Here is a 12,044-nt window from a genome sequence, read left to right on the forward strand (position 1 = left end):
TTTACATCCCTCTTAGTCAGCATTTCTCCGTTGCCAAGATAAGCCTCCAATGTCATTTTAGACAATTTGGCAGTATGTCCAACCGGCCTCACAACCGCAGACCACGTGTATGGAGTCATGTGGGGGAGTGGTTTGCTGATGTTAACGTTGTGAACAAAGTGCCCCATGGTTTGTAGGGTTATGGTATGGGCAGGTATAAACTACGGACAACAACCACAATTGCATTTTATCGATGGCAATTTGAATGCACAAAAATAACGGGACCAAATCCTGTGGCCCATTGTGAGGCCCATTTTTTTAAGGTGTCTATGACCAACAGATGCATATCTGAATTCCCAGTCATGTGAAATCCATAGATTAGGGCCTAATTAATTTATTTCAATTTACTGATTTCCTCATATGAACTGTAACTCAGTAAAATCAATGAAATTGTTGCATGTTGCATTTATATTTTTGTTCAGTATAACTTTGACTTTGATATAGCTACTTCACACCCAAGCATACTGCCAAAGTATCATATAATTCTTTATAATATACTGTACATTCTTTGGAAAGCAAAATCTTAAAATGGAAAATAGGCATACAATACCAGGCATTAGAAGGTTATGAAAATGTATAATTATTCTAAAGAATCATACAACTGCAAGAGCTACAGTATCAAAAATAAATTAAAATCTAATGTATTTTGCCAATAAATATTAAATTAATACAGCATTTGGTATTTGACCTTTTTCAGCCTCTTCATTTACATCAAGGTTCTTTCAACACCAAATACGTAATTTTCATGCATTTACAGACAATTAGTTGTCATATTTCAGCTGTGGTTGGTATGACAAGTACTGCCATCTTTATTCCTAAAATATATTTTAGTTTGACTTAAAAATCCTGAACTGTTAGATAAGCAAACAGGCATACCCACTGGGCACACACTGGTTGAATCAACATTGTTTCCATGTCATTTCAATGGAATTACATTGAACCAACATGGAATAGACGTTGAATTGACATCTGTGCCCAGTGGGTACCTTCTCTACAGCCTAACCATCTCCACAGGTGTATGTATTACCAGCAACTGGGTTAATTGCGCCAGTTAAACCGCCACAGTTTTGCAGTCAAAATTGTGGTCAGTTAGTAATAGAACTGCCAAATGCATAGATAGCACCAGTCAACTCCTGTCCTGAGTAATGATGATGATTAATAGAAAACGAATGAAGGCCACAGAATGGAAGAACATTATCACTGGAGTATCACAGTATCCCATCCATAAGGATCCTGTCCTGGTCGGTTGGACTCTACTGCCCCATCACCGCAACTGAGCTGAGATATGTCTCTGTCGATGATCTCATTCACTGCAAAAGACAGACACACAGGGGTTTAGTTTCAAGGCTCTTGTCATTTCTTACTTTATAGTTGTTTCAGCCATCTGAGGGCAGCATTGCCCACCTCCTAAATCTAAACCAAATAGCAAACGTCAAAATAAGTCAATTATACATTTAGCAGTACAATAAACTGGGCACACACACTGGTTGAATCAACGTTGTTTCCACGTCATTTCAATGAAATGATGTTGAACCAACGTGGAACAGACGTTGAATACCATGCATTGTTGATACACAATGCCTTCTTTTAGTTTGAACAGTCTCCCTCTGCAGATGTCACACATAATGAAAAACGACCAAGCATTGAGGCCTGGTCTAAAGGTTAGAGATGGCTGAATGGTGAGAACACATTTTGGAGCTTAATCAAAGGGTGGGATCCATGTCGAAGGCTGCTCCAGTCTGTATCAGTGATGTCTATTTACATTCCCTACAGTGCAACAAAAACACATGGATCAAATGGTCACATGTACACCGTATTCATAGCCTGCAAATGAAAAGGTGGTGTGTTTGCAACCCGAGCCGTGTATGAGGGTAGATGATAGACAACAGATGTAAACAAACATACAGCACCAGGCTAGCACTGAGGGAACTGAAATAACCAGTCCCTGGCTTTTTCAACCAATAGACTAACAGGAACTCAGACAGCTTGACTGCACCTGCTCCCTTCCTCCGAGAACACTTACAAGACACTGTAAGGGCCTAAAATTAGTCATTAAGAAAAACAAAATCATTAAAACTAAAAGATACCAGAACTGTACATCAATGAAATCACTTTAATTTGAAATACAAGTAGATTAAATCCTTTCAATTAAATCATTATCTAATCTCACCTAATGAGGCATTAACTAAGTTGCAGAAACCCTGTAGGGTGAAAGTCAAGTTCAAAGAGGACCCTTCCACCCAGCTCAGGCCAGGGGTCCTATTTCCAAGCTGTATGTAGTGAGGGGGTTGTGGGGGTCTTATGAATGCCTGTCATTACTGCCCTGTGACAGCTGTGCCACAGACGGTAACTGAAGCAGATTAGCATGCAAGGTATGTTTAGCCTCATCTGTGTGACTATAGTTTGTAAGCTATACTAACCTACACACAGTTAAAAGTGTCATCTCCTTAGCTAGCAATCCGGGCCCCTGCCTATAATTAATCTACATCATAATGCACGCAAACACACATACACATATGTGCACAAGCGCACACACAAATGCACACACATGGGCAGGCAGCCATGCAGCCCTGTAGGAGAACAAACAAAGACCTAGTGGGCATATGGTGACAAGAATACTGGGCCACAGTGACTGTGTGGTCGGGACAAACACAGTCTGGCCAGCGTGAGGTGATTAATTAAAAAATCTGGTCGGCATGGTGAGAGCCTGAGAGCTTTATGGTTCATCGCCTGGCCCCTGAAGGCCTGTAATTACAGCCAGCCCTACTTTAAGCTGGGTAAATCCATAAGAATTCAATCGCTTTTTGACGGCACCTCTTGAATTGAATGAAACCTTCCATACATATTTGCACATTGTAGAAGTTCTTTGAAAGTGACTTTTTGGAGTTAAAGGTGCTCAAAGTTGACCTATTTTATATACCCCACATACCATGACACAGCCATGTCTTCATCACTGGAAAATATAAATGGTTGAGATTGATATCATTTAAAAGCTTACAAACATGGTTGTCAAACTATTTAATAATTTATCAGGGTTTTGTTGTGGTAATTTTTCACCTTAAATGGCAATTATCTAAAAACACGTACTCAGATTTTTTCATAATTCAGTATGTTGTAGCTTAGACACTATTTTACATAATCCTAGGTTTTTGTGTTGTGCCCGTCATCGGTTGAGACACAACATGCTCTTGAATACAGGGTGGGTGTCATGTTTTGGTTGATAAATGTACTAAAATGGGAATTAAATTAAAATTTTCAAATGGTACCACAAAGATGGTTGGAGGTCCACACATCAGATAATGTTGACTTGAATGGGAATATCTGTTGTTTTAAATTATACTGTCAATCCTCCATAAGAAACCTATTGAAATCCTAGAAATATAGATAATAGAAAATACATGACAATTTAAGTTGATATTCGACGGTGGGTGGACCGGCGGCCATCTTTCTGGTAGTAATTAGAAGTTACAATGTTAAATAAATTACAATTTCAATGGTGTACCAGCTAAATTGCAGTGGTCTGAAGGGATAGGTCCATTCTATGAATTCTATTTCTATGATTGATGGCAGGCACAACAAAAGCCTTAGATCAGGGGTGTCAAACGTCCGGCCCGCGGGCCGGATCAGGCCCGCAAATGGGTTTAATCCGGCCCGCGAGATGATTTTGAAAAGTATAAAAATGCGCTGCAATTTTTCTATAAAATAAACTGCTGTTCCAATTGCGTCCACTGGATGGCGCAATAGCAATTGTGTTAAGCAAGCAAACTGTTTATACCGGGGCAGAGCAAGTAGGTCAAGCACGTGCAGCCAGTCCGGATGAGCTACTTTGTTTTGCCCGCGATATTTATTACGGCTTCTACTCTTAACATTATGTGCTTTGGCACCCTCATTGCCCCAATATGTCTCTGTCAAAAAAGAGAAAAGTGGACGCAGAGTGCAGAGTGTTCCAAGAAAAATGGTCATCCTCCTATTTATTCACGGAATTGAATGGGAAAGCTGTATGTTTGGTGTGTTCACAGCATGTTGCAGTGCTGAAAGAATATAACCTTCGTCGCCACTATGTGAGTCTTCATGCCGACAAATATGACAACATTCAAGGACAGCGGAGAAGAGAGAAGGTGAATGAACTGTTGGCGGGTCTGAAGAAACAGCAGTCTGTGTTTACTCACAGCCGTGTGCCCTGAAAAGCGTCAGGCTTTTGTAAATATCAGCCTGACAAGAAACACAGTTGCAGACAGGATTTCCGATCTTTCAGTGGATTTGGACAGCCAGTTGAAGCAAAAAGTAAAGTCATTTATTGCGTTTTCGGTTGCAATTGATGAAAGCACGGACATTACAGATGTTGCACAACTGGCCATTTTCATCCGCGGAGTTGATGACACATTGACCGTCACCGAGGAGTTTGTGGAGTTGGTGCCGATGACAGATACAACGACAGCAGCTGATATTTTTACCGCACTCGTCGGCGCGCTGGACAGGGTCGGAGTGGACTGGTCCCGCGCTGTCAGCCTGGCTACAGATGGTGCGCCCTCAATGATCGGGGAAAAAAGCAGGCGTTGTGACAAAGTTCAGAGAGAAAGTGCAATCTGCAAATGGAGGACGTGATTTTTGACTTTTCACTGTATTTTGCACCAGGAGGCTTTGTGTTGCAAGTCATTAAAGATGGATAACGTCATGAAGGTGGTCATCCAAACTGTTAATTTCATCCGATACAGAAGCCTGAATCACCGTCAGTTTGACAGCCTTCTCAGAGAGAAAGACCACATCTATGGCCTGCCATACCACACTGAGGTAAGATGGTTAAGCCGAGGTGCTGTGCTGAGGCGTTTCTTTGATTTACGAGAAGAAATTGAACAGTTCATGGAAGAAAAGGGCAAACCAGTGTTAGAATTTCATTCCGCAGAATGGATGCAGGACCTTGCATTTATGGTGGATGTTACAGAGCACCTGAATAACTTGAACAAACAGCTGCAAGGGCGCAACAAAGTTGTCACACAGTATTATGACAGCATACGTTCTTTCAAGTTGAAGCTGTCATTGTGGGAGACGCAACTCGCCGGTGGTGATGCAGCTCACTTCCCCTGTCTGAAAAATGTGTGCGCAACCCAACATGTGGCAGACATGAAGCGGTTCAAAGATAAAATAACGGGACTGTTACGGGAGTTTGAGCAACGCTTTCAGATTTTTGGTGAACTGGAGAAAGACTTCAAAGTTTTTTGCTCGCCATTCACCGTGAATCCCTCTGATCTGCCCGTCAGCATCCAACTTGAAATAATAGACTTGCAGTGTGACTCGGATTTGAAGGGCAAATTTGCCGCAGCTGGCTTGTACACATTTTATCAGAATCTCTTGCCAGGTTATCCCAACTTGACAGCCCTCGCTGCAAAACTGTTGTGCATGTTTGGAACCACATATCTTTGTGAGCAAGTTTTCTCTGTAATCAGCATAAATAAAACAAAGCTGCGCTCAAGGCTCACGCACAATCACTTGAATCACATCCTGAAGTTGGCTGCCACTCAGGATGTGACGCCTGATATTGATGCGCTGGTGAAAGCTAAAAGATGCCAGGTCTGATACCTGGCATCTTTTAGCTTTCACCAGCGCATCAATATCAGGCGTCACATCTACAAGCGTGCTTGCTCTAGTTCCTCAACGGCACAGTCAAATAAACTATGCAACCCCACTTAAAGTGCTGCATGAGACACCCTGATATAGTTCTGTGATCTGTGATATACTTCTGTGAATCACTGAGGCATTGTGTGTTTGTGTGTTCTTTGTCCTCAGAACTTTCAAATAACTTGAGGTGTTTTATGATTAATAGTGATGTTGTGCTTTTGGACACACTGTCCTCAGGCTCCAGCTTTATGTTTATATGTTTTTATGTTGATGTGCTATTGTTTTTAATTGATTGTATTTTATTTGTATATTTAACCTATTCTTGACTCTGTGGTTCTTGCACTTGTTTGGGGAACAGGATTTCATTATTTTTATCTACATTTCTGCCTGAGAAATGACACCCTGATATAGTTATGTTTTTTTTTTACATTTTTTAGTCATTTAGCAGACGCTCTTATCCAGAGCGACTTACAGTTAGTGAATACATCTTTTTTTTTATACAGGCCCCCCGTGGGAATCGAACCCACAACCCTGGCGTTGCAAACGCCATGCTCTATCAACTGAGCTACATCCCTGCCGGCCATTCCCTCCCCTACCCTGGACGACGCTGGGCCAATTGTGCGCCGCCCATGAGTCTCCCGGTCGCGGCCGGCTGCGACAGAGCCTGGATTCGAACCAGGATCTCTAGTGGCACAGTTAGCACTGCGATGCAGTGCCTTAGACCACTGCGCCACTCAGGAGTTTGTGATCTGTGAAACAGTTCTGTTAATCACTGAGGCATTGTGTGTTTGTGTGTTCTTTTTCTTTAGAATTTTCAAATAAACTTGACGTGTTTTATGATTAATAGTGATGTTGTGCTTGTACTATTTTGGACACACTGTCCTCAGGCTCCAGCTTTATGTTTTATGTTGATCGTATTAAAACAAAGAAAACAATCTGAAGTTGTTGTTTTTAAGTTATATATACCATGATTTTTCCGGTCCGGCCCACTTGGGAATAGATTTTCCTCCATGTGGCCCCTGAGCTAAAATGAGTTTGACACCCCTGCCTTAGATGATGTAAAGTAGGGTCTAAGCTACAATATGAAAAAAGTTGTGTTTTACTCATTTTTAGATAATTGACGGTTGCGCTTTACACTTGTACCCGTATAAGGGTTGAAAATTGCAGATTTGGGCACTGATAAGCATCTAAATTAGACAGTGGCTGTACAGTAACATGCTATAAATTATGTCAGAGCTCAGGCTCTGTGCTTCACAGCGCTGTATGGGTGTTGACTGACAGCCGTTCTGAATTTGAGCACAGAACATGACTAGAAGTTACCTCCATCCCTCCCGCTAATTGGACAACTTCAGCAATTTTTTTGTTGACAGAGTGAGGGAAATGCTGTAAATTAAGAGGACTCGATATATTTTGAAAGATGAGACGTTGAGGATTATAATAAATACTGCTTTGATGTCATACAAGCAAGCCAAACACCAGTGAGTCCAAATGTGCACTTCACGTTTCCATATCATAAAACTCATGTCATATACAGTGTCAACGTTTATGATCACTCTGTTTGATGTACAGTTACAAGATGACATGGCGTCATACCCTGGGTTGTTCTGAACAGAATGAGCCTATGTTTGTCTATTGTAAAGAAAATGTGCAGCGGAACATGCACCTGAATGCACGCATGACTCCTTTCTATGTGCACCAAAATTACCATCTGTTTCTCTGAATTTCCCAGTGAAAGCCTAACACTGTAAGATCGTATTTTATAACTTAGCAAGTCATGTTGGCAATAGAACAAGCGTTGAAGTGAAGCTCACCTGACCCAAATTGTGATTTATAAATGGGCCGTTTTTGGAATTTGTAAACAACAACAGTAATTGTGTGATTGCAGGGTTGTGTTCCAAACAAAACAACTACAAGTGTACTTGCTCTAGTTCCTCAACGGCACAGCTAGGAGAACTAAAAAAAAGCACCTCATAGTTGAAGACTATTCTTTGAGTCATAAAAGTATGAAAATGTATGCACTCACTAACTGTAAGTCGCTCTGGATAAGAGTGTCTGCTAAATCACTAAAATGTTAATGTAAAATAAAACTGCATTGAAATTACTTAGGAACTGTGCACACTTTGGAGAGGTGTGTGGCCACCTGGCGACTCCAGTTTGTCCTCTTACTCAAACCCTTGTAATTTTTCTGTCTTATGTTGCTCCTACCCCACATTTTCCAATAATATTCTTATCATGTTACTGAATATATCCAGAGTATTTTCAGATTTCGCTATCAACAAATGCGGTGAAAAGTACAGTAAATGTCAGATGCACATAAAATCAACAGTGTAATGTTTGGATTCAATTTTGGTGAACACACGATGTCTGGCCGACCTCGCGGTTGTCCATGACAAACCAAAGTATAGATCAATTATCTCCCATAATAATAATTTTGTAGTCCCGAGCTGTCAGAGCTGAATGGCTCGTCCGTGGTTGACATATGTTGCTCGTTTTGGTCAATACTGGGCAAAATTAAAATACACCATCAATCTAGATCTACCAAGTCATGACTATGTTGGAGAGACACTCTTATTCCAATCCAATTAGATTAGTGCAGTTGATGTTTACTGATTCATTGCACTGCCGAACAGGAGAGATTTAGAGGTTGTCTTCAAGGAAGAACACCCATTACGCCGCTTCTTGGAAGTCCATTCAAATCAAATAACATTTTATTTGCCACATGCGCCGAATACAACTGGTGTAGACGTTACAGTGAAATGCTTACTTACAAGCCCTTAACCAACAATGCAGTTTAAGAAAAAAATTGAAATAGCAAATAATTAAAGAGCAGCAGTAAAATAACAGTAGAGAGGTTATATACAGGCGGTACCAGTACAGAGTCAATGTGCGGGGGCACCGGTTAGTTGAGGTAATTGAGGTAATACGTACATGTGGCTAGAGTTAAAGTGACTATGCATAAATAATAATGCAAATAGTCGGGTAGCCATGATTAGCTGTTCAGGAGTCTTATGGCTTGGGAGTAGAAGCTGTTAAGAAGCCTTTTAGACCTAGACTTGGCGCTCCGGTACCGCTTGCCGTGCGGTAGCAGAGAGAACAGTCTATGACACTATGAGGTTGGCTGGAGTCTTTGATACTTTTTAGGACCTTCCTCTGACACCGCCTGGTATAGAGGTCCTGGATGGCAGGAAGCTTGGCCCCAGTGATATACTGGGCCGTACGCGCTACCCTCTGTAGTGCCTTGCAGTCGGAGGCCGAGCAGTTGCCATACCAGGCGGTGATGCAACCAGTCAGGATGCTCTCGATGGTGCAGCTGTATAACTTTTTGAGGATCTGAGGACCCATGCCAAATAGTTTCAGTCTCCTGAGGGGGAATAGGCTTTGTCGTGCCCTCTTCACGACTGTCTTGGTGTGTTTGAACCATGATAGTTGGTGTTGTGGACACCAAGGAACTTGAAGCTCTCAACCTGTTCCACTACAGCCCCGTCGATAAGAATGGGGGCGTGCTCAGTCCTCTTTTTTTTCTTCCTGTAGTCCACAATCATCTCCTTTGTCTTGATCAGGTTGAGGGAGAAGTTGTTATCCTGGCACCACACGGCCAGGTCTCTGACCTCCTCACTATAGGCTGTCTCATTGTTGTTGGTGATCAGGCCTACCACTGTTGTGTCGTTGGCAAACTTAATGATGGTGTTGGAGTCGTGCCTGGCCATGCAGTCATGGGTGAACAGGGAGTACAGGAGGGGACTGAGCACGCACCCCTGAGGGGCCCCCGTGTTGAGGATCAGCGTGGCAGATGTGTTGTTACCTACCCTTACCACATGGGGGTGGCCCGTCAGGAAGTCCAGGATCCAGTTGCAGAGGGAGGTGTTTAGTCCCAGGGTCCTTAGCTTAGTGATGAGCTTTGAGGGCACTATGGTGTTGAACGCTGAGCTGTAGTCAATGAATAGCATTCTCACGTAGGTGTTCCTCTTGTCCAGGTGGGAAAGGGCAGTGTGGAGTGCAATAGAGATTGAATTATCTGTGGATCTGTTGGGGCGGTATGCAAATTATGGTGGGTCTAGGGTTTCTGGGATAATGGTGTTGATGTGAGCCATGACCAGCCTTTCAAAGCACTTCATGGCTACAGACGTGAGTGCTACGGGTTGGTAGTCATTTAGACAGGTTATCTTATTGTTCTTGGGCACAGGAACTCTGGTGGTCTGCTTGAAACATGTTGGTATTACAGACTCTGTCAGGGACATGTTGAAAATGTCAGTGAAGGTGGCAGAAACATTATGTACAGAATAAATTACAAATAAAGCGAAAAAACACACATAATAGTACAATTGGTTAGAGGGCTGTAAAACGGCAGCCATCTTCTTCGGTGCCATTCAGCCCAAGAGACAGCCGCAGATTAGAAGGACTGGACAGTGGAGTCCTCCATTGAGCTGGACCTCAAGATGGTCTTTGTAAAGTTCTGGACGGGAAGAGTTCCAGATCATGACGTTGAAATGTTTCTAAATGGGTATTGCACTATTTTACAACCTGCAGTGAAACCGGTGGATACGTTCGGGATATGGTATGGAGTACGCAAGTACAAAGTCTGCAAAGTGAGCAGTCGATAACAACCCCTAACTCAATATCCCTGGGTCCGTACAACGGGAAGATCTCCTACCCCGGACAGACCCCTCGGTGTTACATCTGCCAGGGGCTGGACCACCAGGTCAAGGATTGCCCAGAGGTGAAGTGTTGGAGATGCGGAGACCTTGGCTACAAATCCAGGGACTGTGAGTCTCCAAGCAAGTGCACCTTGTGTGCAAAAGAGGGCCACGACTTCTACAAGTGTCCCCAGTCTTATGCATACAAAGCGAGGGCTTTGAACAGTGAGTTCCATCCACCACACCACGGCAGAGCGCGAGGTCACCACTACAGGTCCGAGCACAGCTGAGAGGCAGGTGCCAGTGAATGCGAGAGAAGCTGAGGGAGCTGAATCCAAAAGTGAAGGCGACCAGATCTCAGAGGAAGGTGTCAACGAGAGTATCCAATCCTCCAGGTCCAGCCGCAGTGAGAGCGAGGAAGAAGAGTCCTTTGAGGACGCAAACGAGTCAGACGCAAACGAGTCAGACCCGAAAGAGAGAGAGATGACGACGAATTCCTTCCTCCCCTGCTCCATTCCCCGCCAGAGTTATTTACCCCCACCACTCAAGCAGGTGGAGTGAAACGCTGTTCACATTTCAAAACGAAGTTCAATCCAAAGCCAAGTTAAAGAGAAAGAAGAGAAACCAAGTCCCCAGTAGAAGTTAAGCAAATCATCGAAAAGAGCTTAGAATACCAGCCACTGCAGACATCGATTAATTAATATTGGACTCTGCTTCTTTAGAGGAAGGAAAATAAGAGTGATAAATGTATACACAGCATCTAAGAAAAAGCTATTATTTATGAAACTAGGGGCTATTTATGTGTGAGATATTCAGTAATTACTGTATATGTGGGGATTTTAATACGGTGATGGAACCTAATGATCGGGTATCTCAGACAATTAAATATTAACTGGAACAGTCTCTTGAACAAAACTATTTATAAAGTGATATATATTTCTGGTTGATTTCCGTACGATGTTTACCAGTGCGTGCTGTAGTAAATTGGAGTTGTTTTGTCAAAAGTAAATAGTGTCCTATGCCTAATTGTCATGATGAAGAGAATTTAGAACACCTTTTAGTGAAATATTACAGAAATAAAGAAATATGGGATTTGATGAGAATGATCGGGTTTGATGTAGGCCTATGTATAAATCCCAAGTCTGTGTTTCACGGGGTCTTCGATATTCACATGGATGACATTACTAAAGTATGGTAGACAATAATATGCATTGACATTACTAAACAAATATTGTGGACAATAATATGCATTGTGAACAGTAACATTTGGAAGACAAGATGCCTATAAGACAACTCTTTTTTTTCAACACTATATATATTTTTTACAAATCAAATCGGAACTAAAAGAAGAAATAAGATGGACAAAAAAAACTTCCATGGACACTATTAACTCTGTAATTATTGTTATGCAGTTATGAACTCAAATGTATTGATGTGAATTATTTATGACTGTAAAATGGGAAACTTGAATAAATTGTATTTATTTTTTTTAATTCAAGAAATTGTAAAATAGTTTGACAACCCTGTTTGTAAGATTTTAAATTATATCAAACTCAACTTTATATTTTCCCAGTGATGAAGACATGGATGTCTCATAGTATGTTATGAAAAATGGGTCAACTATGAATAAATACTTTTATCTCCTAAATGTTTTGGTATTCAGGTCCAGAAAATCACTTTCTGACCACTTCTTCCATGGGCAAACATGTATGGAAAGTTTAGTTTAAATCAAAAGGGATGCTGTCAAAAAGTGAT

At 41.9% G+C, this 12,044-nt stretch overlaps 1 protein-coding gene across 1 annotated transcript in view; it reads right to left on the reverse strand.

Annotated features, from left to right (window-relative positions):
• Positions 1-390: 390 nt before the first annotated feature.
• The window catches only part of LOC121576894 (nuclear factor of activated T-cells, cytoplasmic 3), a 28,216-nt gene continuing 16,562 nt past the window's right edge, over positions 391-12,044 (reverse strand). Inside the window, exon 9 of the mRNA XM_041890447.2 lies at positions 391-1,349. Coding sequence (XP_041746381.1) covers positions 1,237-1,349 — 113 coding nt within the window. The 3' untranslated portion in view covers positions 391-1,236. The remainder of the gene's footprint in view (positions 1,350-12,044) is intronic.

This window comes from Coregonus clupeaformis, chromosome 11, assembly GCF_020615455.1.
Source record: "Coregonus clupeaformis isolate EN_2021a chromosome 11, ASM2061545v1, whole genome shotgun sequence".
In the NCBI taxonomy this organism is placed as follows: Eukaryota; Metazoa; Chordata; class Actinopteri; order Salmoniformes; family Salmonidae; genus Coregonus; species Coregonus clupeaformis.